Raw genomic sequence first — 21,785 nt, 5'->3', positions numbered from 1 at the left:
GGGAGAGCCAAGCGGGGTATATGGAGTATGGGCAGTACCTTTTGTCAGAGTCAGGAAGAACATTTCAATCTGCTGGCACCTTGGTAAGAGTTTCATCATATCAAACTGGAATGGAATCTCGTATATACACTGCCCGCTTCCCATGGAAGTATCTGCGTGGAGAGAAGTAAAGACATCAATATCTGAGATTGTGAAAGCAAGGACTGCACTAGATAATGGTTTGCCTAGATTCAAGTCTGGTCCTAAATAACCTTGTGTTTTCCTATTCAGATCTCTTTGAGCCTTAATCTTCTGTGCAGTGTGTCTTGAAATCTCTATCTATTGAGCTTGATCTGTTCAACCCTCACCTGCTCTTTCATCTATCTTTTGAAACTGTACCCTGCACACCAAAAATGACTTCTTGTGTCATCAGTACTACACTACTTGCTCGCTTTACTCCAATGCTCCTACTAAATGCAGTTCCTACTGGATACGACTTTACCTCTTCAATTTTACTAGTCTGCATCTGGTCTCTCAATGTTGAAAACAGATCAATGCATGGATTTATCCTGGTGAATATTTTTTATACAGGAGATATGGACCTCAGTATATTTGCTACAACTATTCATTTTGCCTACTCTGAATTGTTTTTAATTTTAATTGCTATGTTCAAATTAGTAACTCAGTATCATGTTGTATATAAAGCAGTAAAAATTAATAAATACAAATAAATAAATATCCTGTTAGTGCTTGTAAGGCACCAAGCAACTGTAAAGCCATGTTTTGCAAAGTAGTAAAAGCATATTTTAACAAAAAGAGCAGACTCCGGAGACAGAATATTCCTATATTCTAGAATCAGACCATTCCCTTCTTGCTGGAGAACAATAATGCTTAAAATAAACGTTTAAATGAAATAGAACAAGTTCTTTTAATTCACAGAGTGGATTTGCTTAAATAAATAGGCACCATCTTTCAGAGGGACAAAGCTATAAACAGCTCTACAGGAATCCTGTTGTGGTATTACAAACTACATGCAATCACGGTCAACAAGAATGGCATGATGGAAGACATTTAAAGGGGATATCTGGTGACTGATCTCACAATAGGACTCAAAACCCAAACATTAAGCAAAGGAACTTTCCAGAATGTCCACTGTTGGTGATTCAGCAACAGAGATTACGGTAAGGAGAACTGCTTTTTTCATCATACATTAGGAACATTTAAAAAAAGTTATATATGATAGGACTTTCCCTCCCAAACCAGGTTCTACTGATCATCTACTCCCGCAATAACAATCACAAATTGAGTTACAGAAAAAATACATATTGCCATAAATATATCAGCAGAAGAAAGTAAAGCCACATATTGTTTCCATCCCTAATGCAGCGGCTGCTCCATGACTTGATTTGCATTTCCCCTCAGCTGCTCTGGCAGCAGGCACTGTGACTTGAGAACTCAACTGCAATTAAGTTTTCACAGTTGAGGGGACAGACAGACAGACAGACAGACAGACACACAGACAGACACACACACACACACACCCCCCGTCCCCCCACCCCCCCCCACCCCCCCTCACCCCCACCCCCCCCACCCCTACCCCCACCGTAGTGTTATGGTTACGTCACAATTTCTGTGACAACGTAACGTTTTAAACTATAAAAAATCTTGTACCCCCGTGATGCACAGCTTTGGCATCAATTATGTAATTCAATTTGTTGAAGTGATGTTATCGGTGATGTCATTGAATGTCATGAGTGATGTAATATGTGGGGTAATAATCAGTGCATGAGGAGGGCAAGAGTTTTTGGCCGCACTCAGGCAGACTTAGTCAAAGAGTCGCAAACCCAACTATATAAAAAGTGGTCCTATTAGCTTCATCAAAGGGTGACAATATCAATACATATAAAGAAAATCTATCATCTTTGTCAATTTGTAATCAAATCCATGCTTTTAGTATTTCACGCAGTGCAATGTTTAAGAACAGTGATTATTAAAAAATGTTTAATAAAGTTTTAATGTAAAAACTTAAATCCAACTGTCAGAGTATTTCTAGAACATAGTTTTTAGGACTGCATTTTGTGGGCTGAACAATGTTAAAAGAAAGACTTTCTTAAGCCCACAAAATACAATCATAAAAATAACCACAAGAGGGCCCTGCACTCCAATTGAAGAGCACAGATCTCCAGCTATGAGCGATTTAAGAAACAATGTTAAGTTCTCCTCGCGTCATGGATTTAATGACCCTACCTAGAGGCTTGTTGTGGTTTTGTTTTTTAATGTTGCTGGGGGCTGCAGTACTCCCTGCAGCCCCCAACATTTAAAATAAATTGTTGGTGGTGCCCCTGCCCCTTTTAGGGTCATCAACAAGCTAAAAAAAATGTAAATAGTCCTCACAGGGCATTATGGGGCGCTACTTCAAGGCATTGAATAATAAATTAGCAGCTCCGACCACTCATTTATTATTCTGGCTTTTTTGTTTTTATGGGTATTTTTGTGGATGGTCCTATGCCCGCCCGGGATACACACGTTTAATTTAGTTGGGGGTGCGGGGGAGCCTCTTTTTATTAAGTGGATGCTCTTGTACCCACCTGAGGCACCCACAGCCACATTTTCTATTTGGGGGCCAAGGGAAGAGAACCGAGGCTTTCGAGGCCCCACAGGATTCCTCTTGCCAGTGCCAGACACTTTTTTCTTTGTAAGTGGGTGCACCAGTGCCCACCTAGAGCACCGAAAACACAGCGGTCATTGGGGGCTGTGGTGGGGAGGGGGTGGAGGTCAGGACTTCGCGGCCCCAGGCGGCTTGCTAGCCAGAATCATATTGGGGGCTGGTGGGAGGCGGCACTTTTGCTTTGCTCCTTTTTTTTACTGTTCCCACCAGGCTAGAGAAAATTTGAGTTCCCTGCCTGGGAAAGTGTAGCCTGCACTCTCCTGGGCAGGGAACCACAGTGTCCTGGGGTGAGCTCCCCGGGACACTGGGAAGTACAGCGCCCCGGGGAATGGGGTCCCGGGGCCGATACCGGAACAGGGAGGGCGGTTGCATGGCCCCTTCCCCTTTTTGAAGAAACTGGGACCCATGGGATTAGAGGGGCATCAGAATGGTTAACACTAAAGACTTTCAATTTAACAGTGTTACCATGCACTGCACAGTGCACCTGGACGAACAGGGCGCTGTTATGCCAGGCCGTGAGCTCCCTCCCCCTTTTGTGATTGGCTCTTTGTTCAGTTGCTGAGCTGATGAGCGCTGTGACACACCTGGACTTAGGGAGTGGTACAGAAACCTGAGAAGACTGAGCAGGATTGCCAGCACCCCCAAATTTAAGGTAAAACTCTCTAATTAAGAAGGGCAAATATTCTGAAACGTGTCCAGAGATACAGAGCAGTGGCTGCACCCACAATAGTAAAAACGAATGATTTTCCACTATTATGCACTGCATTTACCACAATGCATCTGGGTGAAATTTAGATGAAGGACCCTGCCCTGTTGCTAAATGTTCAGGCGAGGAGCTCCAAGTACCCATTCTGCTTACCCAGCCCAGAGCAGTAAAAATAACTATGGCCTGGTCTGACTAGATAGTCTTAAGAACTCTAAGAACAAGTTTATTACCTTCTGTAACACTCTTTCTGGTGGACATGTAACCTCTGCAAGCAAACATTGATTTCATTCTGATATTTGGCCCAGCCGCTGGACGCAGAGCCCTTAATAATCAGATTCAACCATATGCAGATCTCTAAATGGAACCTTTTTTAAGATGGAGAAAAGAAGCCCATTCCACAGAACAGGAAAGAGGAGGTGTAGGTAAGGAATCTGCGCTTAGTGAGAGGATTCACCAAAGATTATTACCAAAAGTAAGTAACATGTCCTTCTGATGGATACTTCTAACCTTATGAATAGACACTAAAGCAGTACCTCCCCAAGTGGTGGATCTGTGAAAAAGCTTAGACCAAGAAGTCTGCAGGACCGAATGGGCAACATTACCCTCTCGTCAGACCTGGCTATCCAGTCAGTAGTGTTTATTGAGTGTGTGAACTGACATCCACGTAGTAGCCTACAGATATCAAAGACAGTCACTCTGCTCACCAGTGTGGTAGTAGAAGTCTTTAGGCCAGATTAGGATGGAGGTCGGACCGCCATCCAGCAAAGTGGTCCAACCGCCACATTAGTATGCAGTCAGACCGACCGCTGCTGTCACAGGCTCAAGGAGTACAGTGGTCAGATTGTAAAGCCCTGCATGTCCAGCTGGTGTGGTCAATGAGCAGGATGCAGGAGACCAAGTAGTCTCAGAGCATCTCTCATTGAGACCCAGGTCAAAGACTGGAATATCAGGATCATAGATCAAATGTCCTGGACTTTGTGATTCGGAGGCAAGACCCCATCCAGGATGGCTTCAAGGAACAGGAGCCTCTGTGAAGGAGTCAGGTGTGACTTTGGCCTACTGATCAGGAAACCCAAGGATGTTAACAGGTGGGCCGCAGTCTGGAGGTGGTTCACGACTGATTTAGGCAAGCTAGCCTTCAGCACCCAGTCGCTGAGGTATGTGAAGACTGGTATTCCCAACCTCCGAAAAATGTACATGACAACCCCTATGATGTTTGTGAACACCTGAGGGGTGAGGCGAAAGAGGAGCATTAAAGCCTGTGGTGCTGAAAAAAAGAGGATGAGAATATAGGCGCCCTGCAAATCCAATGCTACCAACCAAAAGTCTAGATCTAGGTAAGACATAACTCAGCATCTTGAACTTGCCCTTTTTGAGATAGAAGTTCAAATGGTGGAGATCTAAAATAGGATGAAGTCCTTCATCCTTTTTGGGTACCAGACACTAATAGGAGTAGCAATCAGTCCTGATTGCTGACATGGCACCCTTTCTGTGGCTTACTTGTCCAAGAGACCTTCCTTGCGTAGATTGGACGAGTGGTCTTCCAGAAGCTGTTTTGATGTAGGTGGCGTCTTTGGAGGGATAGATAGGAAGTGTAGGGCATAACCATCCTGGACGATTTGAAGCACCCATCTGTCCGATGGGATGCTTTACCACCCATGGAGGAAATAACTGACTAGGCCTTCAACTGACAATGTGCAGCTGAGGGCAAACTAAAGAGATTTGAAGTGGTGGTGGCTGGGAGCGTTAATTTGGTAGTGCGTTGTCCCTGAAGGCCTGGACGCTGTTGCCGGATCTTCAACATCTATAATGGAAGGGTTGCGAGGTCAGTTGTTGTAGAGGTATGGCTTTATCATTGGTTTTGATGGATGCCCCTTCCGAAGCCCCTAACAAAGGAGATATTTTTGGGGAAACTGCTGTACAGGTGCTGAAAGGAGAGATAGCACTCTATCCATACTATCTTTAAATTACTTCAGGGCCAAATCTGCCTTGTCTCCGAAAAAGAACCACTGCGCTGGTACCAACTGCCCTACCCAAACAGTTGGTAATGTCCAGGCTTGACATAATTATGTACTTAGTAGCATCTTGGCCATCGTTTATGATCTGCTGCAGATTGATTTAGAGATCATCAGGGACCGCAGCTTAGATGTCACTCACCATGTGCCACAACGAAAACTAGTAACACCCCAGGAGGAAACTTGAGTTCACAGATCTGAGGACGAGGCTGGCAGAGAAGAACAACCTTTTCCCAAAGGGCCTTCATGCATTCGGATTTTTGGATCTGGAAGTGTAGTTGGGAAGGAATTAGGGTTAAACCTGCTAGCGAAGGCATATAAAACAAGACTTACTAGTGTGGGAGGCTAGAGGAAAGAGGAGTCCCCCAGAAGGTGGTCTATTCCTCCTTGCATTCTGCCTGCTGACCAGGAGCAAGACCATGGTTTAGCCCAAGAAAGGTAAGGCGCCCATGAGGACTTTGTTAAAGGGGAGGAGAGACTGAGGAGGTCTACCATGGCTGCAGGACCTGTGAGGACATTTGTTTTGACCTCTACTGAAGGTAGCTGGAGGTCAAGCTTTTCTGCAACCCTCCTGATCCCAATGGCAAAGGATGCAGATTCATCCATGGATTGGCCAGGTGGAGCCACCTGGGATATGTTCAACCCACTGGCCTCTTGGAAGTACCTAAATAAGGTCTGCTCATTGCAAAGTTGAGACTCATCATCGTGGATTTAAGGGTCTTTAAAAGGTTGTGGAATGAATCCGCTGTCAGTAATCCAACTGGCTGCCTCCTTGAATCTTTGGCACGCCAGAGAGATCCAACAAGGTATGAAAAATATATAACATAGCGTCTTCAAAGGCTTGCTCCTGTACTGATTTTGACAACAGCCCAGGAAATTTGGGCAGAATCGGGACTAGCTGGGGAATCGGGTCTGTGGCGGGAGATCAGGAATCTGGCCTACCCTGATGTCTGCATGACGTCCCTTGACTAGAGCCAGGGGAGGTGGTGAGTCGCACTTTAACTTCTTGGGTTTCTTATTCAACTTTGACTTGCCTGACGATTTGGAGTGTGATGACATTTCGCAAGAACGATTTTTGGGAGCGAAAATGCATCCGCGTCCTCGACTTTGACAGCAATCAGAGCTTATGCATTTTTCTGTGGTATTCTGCAACAAATTTTGGCCTCATAGTCGGATGGTGTTTGGGTTCATCTGAGCACAGTAGTCGAACAATTTTGAGACATGTAAATAGTCCAGATACCAGAGACAGACCTAGTGGAACTCTATCACTGACATCTGTTGTTCCTTGCAGGGTTTTACTTATGTACTTTTGAGAAGGGACCTTTGCCTTTTAGGAAGCATTCGGTCAAGAGACAGAAATGAGGGAGCAAGCTCAGATCAGAGTTGTACGGCGTGAAAATAAATGAACTGACCAATGCATGAAGATGTCCCTTCTGGGACGGCACAGAGGAGATGATGAGAAAAATCTCTGGATCCAGTCTGGCACCTGGGGTTATTCACAAGCTGAGGAATCAGTGGATAGAAGTATCCATCAGAAGAAAAAGAGGAGCCCTTCCGTCTATTCCAACTAGATTCTAGCATTCAGAACTGTTGACACTGCGCGCTCTCAATAGTGGTTAATAGATCTACCCAGGGCGTAATCCATAGCTTGAATACTCCCTGTGCCTCTTTGGAATGAAGAACCTCCTTTGGTCTGCCAGACGAAACCTGCTCAGTTTGTCTGCTCTGGTATTTAGGCCAACCACAAGCCAGGTGGTTGGCAACCAGGAAGATGTGCTGTCCACACACTTCTAGAGGTGTAGTGCCTCCTGACACAGGATTTAAGACTCCAATCCACTCTGCTTCTTTCAGTACCAGATGGTGGTTGTGTTCTCCGTGAGGACCTCCATCAGCTTCCCTTTGATGGATAGAAGAAAAGCTTTCAAGGCCAGACTGCCCGAAGCTCCCGAAGATGGATATGAAGCCAGCTCTCCGTCGATGGCACAGGCCTCCGATCACCACCTCCCCAAATGGTAGTGGCCCCTTTTCCCTGTGAGAAGTCGGTCACCGAAGGTGAACTCTCGGTGGGGGCCAGATTGTGCCCTGCGGGAAACATCCATTTCTACGCGGACATTTCTACGCGTACCATTACTACGCATGTGTTAGTACGCATGCGATGTAACAACGCACCCCCTTTAGTAAGAGTGCTGTTTCATCGCATGCGTACTAACAACGCATGCGTAGGGGGCGCGCGCCGCTTTTGGAGCTCACAGGGTCCGCTGCTGAGGAGGAAGCCGGTGCTGCTGAGGAGGAAGCCGGAGCAAGCCGGAAGCGGGAGAAGATTGAAAAAACGTGTGGAAAGAGGTAAGTGGGGCTGTGTAGGTTTGTGCAGGGTTGTGTACTTGTGTAGGGTAGTGTTTGGGAGTAGGGACAGTTGTGTAGGTGTAGTGTAGAGTAGTGTATTTGGGTATAGGGTAGTGTAGGGGGCCGTGAAGGGTAGTGTTTGGGAGTAGGGAACGGACTAGGGGTAGGGGCAGGGTCGTGCTGGGGGTAGTGTTTTAGGGTTTAGGGTAGTGTTGTGGGGTTAGTGTAGTGTAGGGAAGTTTTTTAGGGTTTAGGGTAGTGTCGGGATGTCATGCAGCGTAGTGTTTCAGTGTAGGGACAGGACTGGGGGAAGGTCAGGGTCGTGCTGGGGATAGTATTTTAGGATTTAGGGTAGTGTTGTGGGGTTAGTGTTGGTTAGGGTAGTGTTTTAGGGTTTAGGGCAGTGTCGGGGGTTGTGCAGAGTAGTGTAGTGTAGGGGGTTGTGAAGGGTAGTGTTTGAGAGTAGAGACAGGACTGGGGGTAAGGGCAGGGTCGTGCTGGGGGTAATGTTTTAGGGTTTAGGGTAGTGTCAGGGGTTAGTGTACTCAAACAACTTGTCGACACCCCCACTCACACAGCCGGACACACGCTCGACCCTATCTTCACCTCCAGCAAGCACATCTCCTTCGATCGCACTACAGCTCTCCACTGGACGGATCACAGCTGTGTTCACTTCAGCTACAAAACCACCCTGACCCACAACCGTCCACAACCTATTCCTCGGAGAAACTGGAACAAAATCACCACCGACCAACTCCTCACATCACTCAACGAAAACCCTCCCACCCTCTCAATGGACCCAGACCAAGCGGCCACCAACCTCAGGCAATGGATTACCCGCAGTGCGGACGAATTAGCACCCCTGAAAAAGCACCAGTTGAAATCAGCCAGCAAAAAGGCTCCCTGGTTCAATGATGAACTTAAAAAATCCAAGAAACTATGCCGCACCATGGAGAAGAATTGGAGAAAAAACCCAACCTCAGACAACATGGCCTCCCTCAAGACAGCCACCCGCAAACATCACCAACTGATTCGTTCCGCCAAAAAATCAGCATTCAAGGATCGTCTCGACAACAACACTCATAAAAGCAAGGAACTCTTCAATATCGTCAAAGAATTCACCAACCCCACCGCAGCATCCAACGACATCACTCCCTCCCAAGACCTCTGCGATGCGCTATCCTCCTTCTTCTACAACAAAATTGCCGACATCCACAACAGCTTCAAGAATTCTCCCAATGATCAACCCGCCCCGCCCCCTTCAGATCCTACTCCTCCAACTAACAACCTCAGTGCCTGGAACCCAATCTCCACTGAAGACACCATTTGCTTCATGAACTCAATCCACTCTGGCTCGCCTTCTGACCCCTGTCCCCACCACATCTTCAACAAAGCTGACTCCATCATCGCACCCCAACTCCGCGATGTCATCAACTGCTCTTTCAACTCTGCCACCTTTCCAGAAACTGGAAACACGCCGAACTCAGCGCCCTTCTGAAAAAACCCACAGCAGACCCCTCAGAATTGAAAAACTACCGACCAATATCCCTCCTCCCTTTCCCGGCCAAAGTCATCGAGAAAGCCGTCAACAGCCAGATCGCCGCCTTCCTTGAATCCAACAACTCCCTTGATCCATCTCAATCCGGGTTTCAAACCAAACACAGCACCGAAACAGCCCTCATTGCAGCGACCGACGACATCCGAGCACTCCTGGACAACGGAGAAACAGTGGCCCTCATCCTACTCGACCTGTCCGCCTCTTTCGACACAGTTTGCCACAGCACCCTTATACATCGCCTCAGTAACATCGGCATACAAGGAAAAGCCTTGGACAGGATCATCTCATTCCTCGCGGGGAGAACTCAAAGAGTCCGGCTTCCCCCATTCTACTCAGAGGCCACTGAAGTCATCTGCGGCGTACCTCAAGGATCCTCACTCAGTCCCACCCTCTTCAACGTCTACATGAGTCCTCTCGCCTCCATCGCGCGTCAACACAACCTCAACATCATCTCTTACGCAGACGACACCCAGCTAATCCTCTCCCTCACCAATGACCCCAACACCGCCAAAACCAATCTTCACGAAGGCATGAAAGAAGTAGCCGAATGGATGAAACAGAGCCGCCTAAAACTCAACTCAGACAAAACGGAGGTACTCATCCTAGGATCTTCCCCCTCAGCTTGGGACGACTTTTGGTGGCCTTCCGCTCTGGGCACAGCACCCACACCCACAGACCATGCACGTAACCTCGGCTTCATCCTAGACTCCTCTCTCTCGATGTCCAGACAGGTCAACGCCGTCTCGTCCTCCTGCTTCAACGTCCTTCGCATTCTCAAAAAGATCTTCCGCTGGATCCCCCTCGAGACAAGAAAGTCGGTCACCCATGCACTAGTCACGAGTCGACTGGATTATGGTAACACGCTTTACGTCGGAATCACAACAAAATTACAGAAAAAACTCCAGCGCATCCAAAACGCGTCAGCGAGACTCATATTAGACATCCCGCGCCAAGATCACATCACCGGACATCTAATAGACCTCCACTGGCTTCCCGTCAACAAAAGAATTACTTTCCGCCTTCTCACCCACGCTCACAAGGCCCTCTACAATCTAGGACCTGAATGCCTCAACACTCGACTGTGCTTCTACAAACCCACCCGCCAACTGAGATCGTTCAATAAAGCTCTCGCCGCAGTCCCGCACATCCGGAAATCCACCATGGGTTGCAGATCCTTCTCCTTCCTGGCTGCCAAGACCTGGAACTCACTCCCCACCCACCTCCGCCTTACTCAGAACCACATCTCCTTCAGAAAAGAACTGAAAACATGGCTATTCGACAAATAATGAACCCCTTCCTCTAGCGCCTTGAGACCCTCTGGGTGAGTAGTGCGCTATACAAATGCCCGAACTTGAACTTGAACTAGTGTAGGGTTTTAGGGTTTAGGGTAGTGTTGTTTTGTGGGGTTAGTGTAGTGTAGGGTTTTAGGGTTTAGGGTAGTGTTGTGGGGTTAGTGTAGTGTTGGGTTTTAGGGTTTAGGGTAGTGGTGTGGGGTTAGTGTAGTGTGGGGTTTAGGTTAGTGTCAGGGTTTGTGCAGGGTAGTGTTTGGTGGTAGGGCTAGGGGCAGGGTCGTGCTGAGGGTAGTGTTTTAGGGTTTAGGGTAGTGTTGTAGTGTTAGTGTAGTGTAGTTTACTGTTTTAGTGTTTAGTTTAGTGTCGGGGTTGTGATGGGTAGTGAATGAGTGTAGGGAGTGGAGTAGGGGAATGTGTATGTTAGTGTAGGGGGTAGTGGTTTAGGGTAGTGTAGTGGTGTTTCAGTAGTGTAGTGTAGTGTTTTATTGTTTTAGATGTGTAGGGTAGTGTATTTTCTATGACGTTATTCTGCATACTATTTTTATTGCTAGGCAAGTTTTTACTTAGCATACATTTACACTTTCAAAGTAATGGCATGCGAAGCGAAAACTTGCGTAGTAACGGTTATTGCTAAGTAATAACCGCGTAGTAATGGCATGCGAAGTAATGGCATGCGAAATAACATATAATATTCGTGCCCTGCCACAGGTCAAGTTGGTATTTGTTTGCCACCACAAAAGATCCTGAGCAGTCTGCTGCGTGAGCTGCATGGAGTCGGGAAGTGCCACCTGGCATTTGGGATGAGAAGGATGCACGAAACCAGGAAACCTATTTCTATTTAATAGTTTATAGAGCGCCCAAATCACCCCACAAGGGTATCTCTGCGCTAGGACTACCTAAGAAGCTGATGAAGGATGTTTAGAACAATGATGTTTTCAGCAGTTTTCACAATGATGTTTTCAGCAGTTTTCTGAATGCTAGGTAGCCTGTGCATTGACGCAGGTTCAAGGGGAGTTCGTTCCAGTAGTGTGGGGCCAGATGGTAGAAGGCCTTACCATCATGGTGGGATTTTTGAAGCGCGGGACTTGGAGCAGGGCTTTGGGTCCAGAGCGGAGGGGTCTGGAGGGAACATAGTTAACAAATTTATCATTTAGGTAGCTGGGGCCTAGTCTTTTTACGGCTTTGTATGCCATACAGCAGATCTTAAATTTGATCCTTTTCCGTATTGGTAACCAATGTAGTTTTTAAAGCTGAGGAAGGGAAGCACTTCTTGAGGGAGGGGAGGGCATTGGTCAACAGTCGGGCCGCGGTGTTTTGGACCACTTGGAGTCTGTTTATGGCACCTCTTATTAGCTTAAATCAGTAGCGCATTACAGTAATCCAGGCGACTCAGGATTAGCGCCTGGATCAAGGTTTTCCTGGTTGATAATGGCAGGTAGGGGAAGACTCTTCTGAGCAATGCTGAGGCTATGAAAGCAGGTTCCAACTGTGGAAGACGCATGGTCTCCCAGCGTGAATTTTTGGTCCAATCGAACTCCTAGGTTTTTTACCACCTGTTTGGGACATGGGGTAGGACCTAATTCCTCTGGCCACCAGATCGGAGACCATTTCACGGTGGCTTCGCCAAATAGCATTACCTCCGACTTCGCTGTATTGAGTTGGAGAAAATTGACTTTCATCCACTCCGCTATAACCTTTATTCCTTCAGCGAAGGTGTTCTGAATATTGGAGTTGAATTTGTGAAATGAGGAGTAGTTTGGTGTTATCAGCGTAGGATATTTCGGATGAATCTCAGTTTCCTCAATCGGAAGGATCCCCGCATCTTTCCAATCCAGGGGGAGGACCCCTTCCTGCAGGGAACTGTTTAAAATAGACCAGATGGGGGGCGGGGGGGGGGGGGGACGCGTGGCCAAGCCGGCGCACATGGCGGTCGTCTAGAGCCTGAGCTCCGACCAGCCTGAAACAAAACTCGTAACTTATCCTGACCCTGGGCTTCACTGAGGGTTTCCTGCCCTGGCACTCGGCGGCGGACGCATTGAGCAGCACTCGGCGGCGTTTCCAGCCCTGAAGCTGCCCGGGTGACGGAGCAGCGGCCCGGTGGTGTGGCGAGGAGGGTGGCGCCGGTGCCTGGAGCTGGGCGCCGATCTCCGCCGAGGGTGCTCCTGTGGTGGCCCCTGCGCAGACGACCCCCTTGGGAGGTGCAGCTGGTACGGAGGAGCTCGGTGGGGCCTGCGCAGCCGGGACCTCAATTTTGGCGCTGCCCGGCCTCGGTGGGCTCGCTGATGCCGAGGTAGGAGAGACCTGGCACCCGGGGGCTCTGGTGCCCCGAGACCCTCCTGCGCCTCATTGCCTCCCTTGCCCTGGACTGCTGCGGGGGCACACGACCAGACAATTGGTAGGGGCGCGCTGGGTGCAGCAGCGTTGGCGGAGGGCCGCCACCCTACATCCCCATGCCCAGACGGCTGTGGCGCATGGCCAGAGACTCAGGGCGGTAGGCTGGGGACCGTCGGCTGAGTTGGTGAGAGCTGCCGACCCTCTAACAGGCCCAGAACGGGCGGCTCCGGCTGGCGCAAGACAGGAGAGACCCTCATTGTGGAGCAGGCTGAGCCCTGGTGGGGCTGACAACGTGGGCCACCATCTTGACCCACGCACCCATCGCGGCGGCGGTGGAGAGCTCCGGTGGAGGGAAAGGTGCTTGGTGCAGCCCTGCCTGGAGTCGCTGGACAGCGGAGACCAGTGGTGAGTGACGCACGCCCCATTTGGGTACTCGGGGGTCAGGTCGGGCCCCGATGGGAGAGAGAGCCCGAGGCGGTGTACGGCCAGAGGGACGGTGCGGAGAGTCAATCCGGGCAGGGTGCGCCTGGGCGAGGGCCCCGGTGCGGATTGAGTACGCTGTCAGTGAGCCATGACACGAGGAGGAGCTGGAGAGGGACAGAGTAAACAGGGGCCCATTGACAAGTTCACTGCGACGGTGGGACCTGGCGAGCCTTCGGCGCCGGCCCCAGACAATGCGGCGTTGCTTGCCGCGATCACGCAATCGAGGGACATGCACGCAAAGATAGGGGCGTCGGGCTGATGTTACCCTCCTCCGGCAGGACCTGAGGAATGCAGTGGAGCGCATTACAGGCGCGGAGACTCGAATATCCGCAGTAGAAGACGATGTGTCCACCCTTAAACGGAAGGTAGCAGACATGGAGAAAGGGCCTGGTCCTGAGGGCGGAGGATGCGGAAGGACGGGCCCGACGCAACAACCTGCGCTTTGTTGGCTTTCCGGAAGGGTGCGAGGGAGGCGGAGCGGAGGCCTTCATAGCGCAATGACTGGAGAGCTGGATCCCGCCGGATGCCCTGTCTAGATGCTTCGTGGTGGAGTGAGCCCATCGGGCACTGGTGCAGAAGCCCCCGGACGGTGCGCCGATCATAGCCAAATTCCTGAACTATGCAGATCGGGATGCTATCCTGCGGCAGGCAAGAATCAAAAGGTACGCTCACGCACGACAACGCCACCATTATGATTTTCCCGGACTACACGAGGCTCGTGCAGCAGCAGCGCCAATCATTCCTCACCGCCTCACCGCCAAAGCCCGTCTCCGCTCCAATATGCGCTACTCTACCCAGCGCGGCTGCGGGTTGTCTACAAATCCCGCACACTATTCTGTGACACCCCAGAAGAAGTGTTTCAGTGGACTGATGAGACGGTCAAAATTCGGATTAACACCGCCAGGGAAGGAGAATCGGACTGTTCCTCGAGTGGCTTTGCCAGGGAGGGTCTACGGAGTCAGCGTCGGCGGGGCAGGGGATCGCGTTCGGGCGGGAGTTCGCGCTCAGGTTTGGCCACGGGCCAGGCCGACCCGACACAGGATCAGCAGCCAGAAGTGCCCTGATGACAGAGAGACATGAACGTTGGCTAATCTATGTGCTGTGGATGGAAGCCCAGGTGCAAGGTTGATTTAGGCTGGGAGCCCGTCCTGTTTAGGATGGGAGGGTGGGAGTGACGGCCTAGTTCTTATGGGTTGTTACTGGGGGATCCATTGGAGGATGAGGCATATGCTCCCCTGTTGGAAGCCTGGCCGCCATCTGTCCGCGACAGGTTCTTCCATGTTTGGGAGGTGCGGGGTGGGGGGAGGATGGGGGGGTGGGGTGTTCGTGGGATGTTGGGGGGGGGAGGGGCCTTGCTTGCGTGCGCTCTGTTGCCTGCTGTTTGCCATGTACCATGCTGGCTGGATGCTGGAACTTCTAGTACTGTACTCGTTATACTGCCCAAATGTCCACTGTTAGGGAGGGAGAGCGGGTAGGCCCCGGGTCACTACATGTCATGAGCTGGAATGTGAGAGGGATGCTCGACAAAGTTAAGCGGGGTGCTGTGTTTCAATATGCCAAAAGGGTGGGCGTGGATGTTCTTCTGTTGCAGGAAACCCATTTGCTAGGCACCAAAGCACTATGCCTGCAGCGTTCAGGTTACACACAGACGTTTCACTCCGGCTTTACGAGAGGCTCACGGGGAGTGGCGATCCTTCTACAGCGCAGGGTATCATACATTCATAAGCGCACCTGGACAGACACACAAGGTAGATACGTGGTGGTGCAGGGGGAGATAGGCGGAGACAGAGTGACTTTTGGTAGCGTCTATGCCCCTCCGCCACTTCAGTGGCCACTGGTTGGAAAGATCATATCCCTGTGGGTTGAGGTGCCTGACTCCCTGTCTGTTGTGGGGGGGGACTGGAACGATGTTGTAGACAAAAGCTGTGATGGGTGGCGGAGGGGGACAGCGGGTCAGGATCAGGGTAGTGAGGGACCCACCACCAGATTGTCAGCGTTAATCACAGGGCTGGACTGGCTGGACGCTTGGCGATACAAACATGGAGCGCGACGGGACTATACTTACTTCTCGGCGGCGCGAGACTCGTTCTCCAGGTTGGACTACATTCTTATCCCTAGGGGGTGTGCCTCCTGCGTAGCCTCGGTGGAAATCTTACCGCGGGCCCTGTCAGATCACTCGCCGGTGCTTGCGGCGCTTCGGGTGGGCCCAGCTAAGCAGCCGTTTCGGTGGCGGATGTCGGCCTGGCACTTGAACCAGGACGATTATAAAGCGCACCTTACGGTTGAAATAGACCACTACCTGTCTGCGAACGTGGGGTCGGTTGACTCCCCGACCACTCTCTGGGAGGCCCTGAAGCCTACCTTGCGTGGAGTGGACATATCCTGGTGCGCGGCGGCCCGAAGGGAGAGACGGAGGGACTTAGTGAGACGGGAGGCAGAGCTGGAGGCACTGGAGCGCAGAGCCCGAGAGGTGGATGGCGGGCCGGCACGGCGACAGCTGGTGCTAGCGCAACAACAACAAAACGCTTCGGTTTTGATGGACGAGGCGAGGCAGGCCTGGTTGGCTACCCGCAGTCGGGTCTACCAGTGGGGTGACAAGTCGTGCAAAATGCTGCACCGTCTTTGCCAGGGAATCATGCATGCCCAGCCGTTACCACGGATGGTGACCCCTGAGGGAGAGCCCTTGTTAGATCCAGTGGAGATTGCGGAGAGTTTCGCCGGGTATTAGGAGTCTCTATATGCCCCCCATGAGTGTTTGGAGGCGGATCTTGTTCAGCGCTTTATCGACGATCTCCCGCCGAAAGCCGTCTCGGATGGGGTTAGGGACCTGCTGGATCAGCCTCTGACCGACGAAGAGTTGGGTGCTGCCCTGGGCGAACTAAACCCGGGCAAGGCGCCGGGTCCCAATGGATTCCCCAGTGAATTCTTCCGGATGTTTTCGGTTCAGCTGGGCCCGCATCTTCGGCCAGTCTTTGAAGACTCATGCGAGAGTGGGTCGCTCCCACGGGATTGGCGCCATGCCGAGGTGGTGGTGTTTCTGAAGCCTGGGAGACCCCTGAGAGTCATGCGTCCTACCGCCCAATATCACTCCTGAATACCGAAGCCAAGATCTTGGCGAAGGCCCTTGCTACCAGGCTCAAGCCGCACATCACAGACTTGATACATCCGGATCAGGCTGGGTTTATGCCGCAGAGGGCCACCCGCCACAACATCAGACGGGCACAGGTGGCGGTATCAGCTTGGAGAGGATTGGGCGAGCCGGCCGCGCTGTTCCTGGCAGATATGGACAGGGCATTCGATTTCCTCAGCTGGACGTATCTCTTTGCCCTGCTGAGCCGCCTGAATCTCGGCCCACGCTTCCTGGCGTATGTCCGCTTGCTTTATACTGGTCTTACGGCATTGGTGCGTGTCGGAGGCGCGGTATCTCGCTCGTTCCCGGTCCAGAGGGGGACGCGACAGGGCTGTCCCCTCTCCCCATACCTGTTCGCACTCGCCATGGAGCCTCTCGCAGCATGGGTTCGCATTGATGCTCAACTCAAAGGATTCCGATGGGCGCCAGGTCTTACCGACAAAATAGCGTTGTACGCAGACGATGTCCTGTTTTTTCTCACTGGCCTGGACCGTTCCGGGCCGCGACTACTGCGCATTTTGCAGATCTTTGGTGAGACCTCCGGCCTGTACATGAATCCGGGCAAATCCACGCTTTGGCTGCTGGGTGGCCAGCAGAGCGTTGGGGACTGGGCATCGGGCCTTCGGTTGGCGACGGATGGGGTGAAGTACCTGGGAGTCTTCTTATCTGAAGATGCTGCTGTATCCCGGGAGCGCAATATCACTCCGATGTGGGATCGGGTACGCGAGGACCTGAAGGTCTGGGCGCGGATGCCGCTATCTATTGTCGGTCGGTCTGCAATTTTTAAAATGGTGGCGCTGCCACGCCTGGTGTACCAGCTACAGAACCATCCCCATGTGCTTCCCCCCTACTGGTTCCGGCAGCTTAACTCAGCTCTGAGCGGATTTTTGTGGGAAGGGGGCGTGGCTCGGGTGGCTCTCCGGACATGTTTTGTGTCAACCTACACCGGTGGCCTGGCCACATCGGACGTGCTTTCGTATTATCAGGCGGCGCATCTTCTGGTTTTAAATGACTGGTGGTATGGCGATCGGGGAGACCCGGCCTACGCCGTTCAGAGACACTTAATGGGCTCGGCGTCCGTGCATACGCTGTTGTATGCGGCACCCCTTCGGAGGTCCCTCCCGTCAGCTACGCAGGTGGTTTTCCACGTGTGGAGGCAGGCGTTGCGGCGGACAGGATGGTGGAATGTCCTTACACTGGAGACCCCCCTCTGGCGCAATGGAAGGTTCCCGCAGTTAGATGCCTTGACGGGCTTCAGGGGCTGGGACGCCATTGGCATTTCCACCCTGGGCGACGTTTTGTCTGGCGATACTCTTAAATCCTTCGCAAACCTACAGGAAGACTTTGGGATGCCCCGCACCCAGTTCTATAAATATCTCCAATTCCGCCATGCCCTGGCACCCTCCCTGGTTGGCCTGGAGCAGATCCCCGAATTCAGTCCCATCGAAGCGAAAATCTTCATGGGCGAACTTCCAGATAAAAAACTTTTGCGTATCTATCAGACATTGGTGCGGCATTGCTCCTCAGATTTGGGTGGACTTAGGGCCCACTGGGAACGGGACGTCGGGGACTTGGACGAGGAGGATTGGGTTGAGGCCCTCGTAAGCCCCAGAGGAGCGGCCATATCCACGCGCCTGCGACTAGTCCAGTTCAGATACCTGCACCGCACATATTACACCAGACAGCGGCTGTGGAAGGCGGGACTAGTAGCGTCCCCCGACTGCATTCACTGTGGGCTAGAGGTTGGTACGTTACTACACACGGTTTGGGACTGCACATCGTTGCGAAGGTATTGGGATGGGGTCCATCGTTGCCTAGATGAGGTCTTAGCCTGGAAGATACAGAGGGACCCCAAACTTGCACTGCTGCATGCCATGGCTGGGGTCGGGGGAAACAGGTACAAACGCCACTTACTGTTGTTAGGACTTACATTGGCCAAACGAGACATTGCGAGAGCATGGAAGGCCCCCCAGGCCCGCCGCTCACAGCTTGGAAGAATTGAATGGATTACTGCATGGGCCTGGAACAACCGGTATTCCTGGCGAGGGGCTGTCCCCGGAAGCATTTCAAAATCTGCAAACGGTGGGCGGACTACCGGGGTCTGGACCTAGACCCGCCACCTGAGGAGGACACCCTCCTGACGACATGAGGACACAGACTATGAACAGTGGCAGTTGGTATGGACCATACATGGCATGATAATGTTTTCCTATGCTATGCGACAGATGGGCGAACTTGCACGCAGGGAGGGCGCGGGAGGGGGGAGAGGGTGGGGGGGTTGCATGTTTCATTACATCCTGTGTTACTATCTCTTTAAGAGGGGAGATGTTCATTGTTATAAATGTGACTATAGATACAGCTGATACAGTGATGTTGGCATTTGTCTTTGGGTGACAGAGATGTGCATAACATGTGAGTTCACACAATAAAATCTGTTTTAAAAAAAAAATAGACCAGATGGGGTCGGCTAGTTGTTTGGACAGAGTAGCGTCTATTTTCGCAGGTATGAGGTCAAGTGGGGATCCTGATTTTGCGCACCTTAGTAGGGCTTCTGTCCCTTCTGTAGTGAGTAATGGGAAGTTCTCTAACATACGAGAGATGGGCAGGATAGGTGGGAGATCAAAGTCAGGATTAGTTTGAGAATCTTTCATAGAGGTGATTTTATTATAGATCGTATCAATTTTCTGAGTTAGATGGCTAGCTATGTTGTCGCGCAGTGTTTGGGATGAGGCCGATTCAATGTCACAGGCCTTAGGGTTTGTGAATGTTTTTAGGATCTGATAGAGAATTTTCTGAGAGCTCCCTGCTTGTTCAAGTGTATTGGTATTGGCGCCAGAATGGAAAGAACCAGATTTCGGCCTCTAAGTAGAAGTGGAGAGTGGGCACAGACCTGATAGCAGGCCCACCAGGTGCAGATAGCATTGAGGGGCAACCAGTGTCGGGGGCTGCAGATCTACTAGTGGCAATCGGACTAGAGACGCCAGTGGTTCCATGGTACTTGTCGGTGCACCAGAGGGAGCCAGAAATGACTGCAGCAAAGAGCTGCAAGCATGTCCTTTTTGAAGGCTGTTATTTGTTGCAGGGCCAGCTATGGCCTGGGGAATTCAAAGCACACTGGGACCAACTGCAGGATCAGTTCTGACTCAGGAGACATCAGAGGGGTGTGATATTTATCATGACACTTGTTTCTTCGCGAGACATCAAGTGGCAGGATGGGCTCAAGTCCTCTTTGGCCTTCTTGTGCTTCTGTCTAGACTCCGATTTATATTTGCAGACAAGACCTTCATCTAGAAGTAGATTTTTCAAGGAAGTGGCCTTGAGACCGGCTCCACAACTTGGAGCAGGAGTGGGACCTATGCTATAACACAACCTCCTCTTGTGCGGGGCAACCTTAGGTTTGCCTATTGATCACAGATTGCTTTGAGCCGCAGCTGAGCACACATGTCGTATGACTTGAAGTAATGTCCAGAGTTCAAGCAACAGAGACACATACTGGCGTCATAAGAAAGACTTTCTAAGTTTGAAGCAGAGCTCTAAATTTGCTTAGAAGGGCACTGAATGGAGGGAACTGGACTGTGCGTAGAAGTAGGATTTATATGCGGCTCCGCGCTGTCACTTCTCGGGGCAGTACTAAGTCACTGCAGAGCAACACAACGCCATCTACCAGTGTGGAGCAGCAAAGCTTGAGAACTCTCCAGATAAAGTGTGGTGCCAGGGGATATTCTAAAGGTGGGGAACCTGCAGTTAGCAGGTTCCATCAGAAAACAAGTTATTTGGTACAAGTGTACTAATCAAATTTCATGTTATTACCACATTACAGCTTAAGTAGTTTGAGAAAACAATGCTTACTGACTCACACATTACAATCTAGAAACAGTTGACAAAACAACTGACACAAAAAACGTCAAATACTCACAGCAGTTAGCTATTGGGATTTTATTTCACCACGCGGATCTAACCCTTGATGCTCTGGATATTATATGCCTTCGTAATGATTGACCATGGTAAAACAGCACAATACCAAAGGGGATGATGGACAGAGCGTTTGAGCAAATCAAACACTCACCCCCAGTCAACTGATCTGGGTTTAATCCATCACCATTCTTTAGCTCACTCCACCACCCCAGTTCAGACATGGCCATATGCAAATCAGTCTGACCCTGTACCATGCATGGAAATCAGCCAAGTGTAATATGTTTTGATTATCACTGGTTTTCGTCAGCAACACACGCAAAATAACTCTCACCATCTGTCACCCTGTTCTCTTCATACCTTTCTTTTTTTGTTTCTGTATTATTTGCAAACTGGTGATTTCAGCACTGCACAGTGCGAATTATGGTATATGTTGTGTGTTGCTTTACCATAACTTGAGAATTTCTGTGGTTTTGCCTATTTGACCCTGAACTAAAAGTCACTTTTAACTACCTGTGAATTTCAAGATTTCTTTTTAATGATACTGTTGGACCCTTCACCCAACCAGCCTTTCCTGCTGCCAGGCCCACACCCAACCAACCTCGAGCAGCGAACACCTGCACCACACAGCCTTCTGCCCTGGCCAGTGGTAGTTCTCCACTAGGTCTGGCTTCTGGTCAAGCCATGCACCCAATCTTCCACAGGTGATGAACATGCAGCTAACTTCCAATGTGTCCTTGACCGTGCACAGGGTTGGGTGCATCCAACACACTTTGGGCCTCCAACCCCATCTGCACTTAGGGCTTGAAAAACACAACTTGTCCTTTGGAAAGGCTAGTTTTAAAAAAGAACATTTTTTTGCAAGCATAGTTCTTTATTTGGAACCATGGATATACAACAACTCATGTATCAGCTGGGGTCTGCAGTTCCTTTTTTATTACTAAAGACCCCGGGGGACATTTTAGGTGTCTGAGGTCCATGGTTTCAAATAAAGGTACCATGGTTCCCTAGACTCTTCTGAAATGGTTTTAGTTCATTTTCCACAAGATGTGGACCTTGTAAGGGACACTTTAATTAAGCCCAACACTGCCCCTTTGATGGCCTTTTAATTTTATTGTTGCAGGGGGACCTTGACTTGCTTTCTGAAATTGCTTCAGCAACAGAAATTGTTCTCTTGCAGAAGCCAATAAGAGCACTCTGAACAGATCTCAAAGGGCTGACGGGAGAGAATGCCTACTCGTCCCACTGAATCCATTTGGTGTTATTCTTTTTAAATTCTGGAATAGCAGAGCATTTGCAGGGCAGCAGAGATAGACAAACGTGTCAACCATTTAAATTCCACTCTACAAATTTTATATCACTTAT

General features: G+C 50.4%; 1 protein-coding gene across 7 annotated transcripts in view; it reads right to left on the bottom strand.

Moving 5' to 3' along the window:
- SZT2 (SZT2 subunit of KICSTOR complex) overlaps positions 1 to 21,785 on the bottom strand; it is an 804,663-nt gene that overhangs the window by 571,196 nt on the left and 211,682 nt on the right. For all 7 annotated transcript variants that reach the window (XM_078659317.1, XM_078659363.1, XM_078659315.1 and 4 more), the window contains exon 21: positions 39 to 152. In XM_078659317.1, coding sequence (XP_078515443.1) covers positions 39 to 152 — 114 coding nt within the window. The remainder of the gene's footprint in view (positions 1 to 38; positions 153 to 21,785) is intronic.

The sequence above is a fragment of the Lissotriton helveticus genome, chromosome 1_1 (assembly GCF_964261635.1).
Source record: "Lissotriton helveticus chromosome 1_1, aLisHel1.1, whole genome shotgun sequence".
Classification (NCBI taxonomy): Eukaryota; Metazoa; Chordata; class Amphibia; order Caudata; family Salamandridae; genus Lissotriton; species Lissotriton helveticus.
This window is presented reverse-complemented; position numbering and strand designations above follow the sequence as displayed.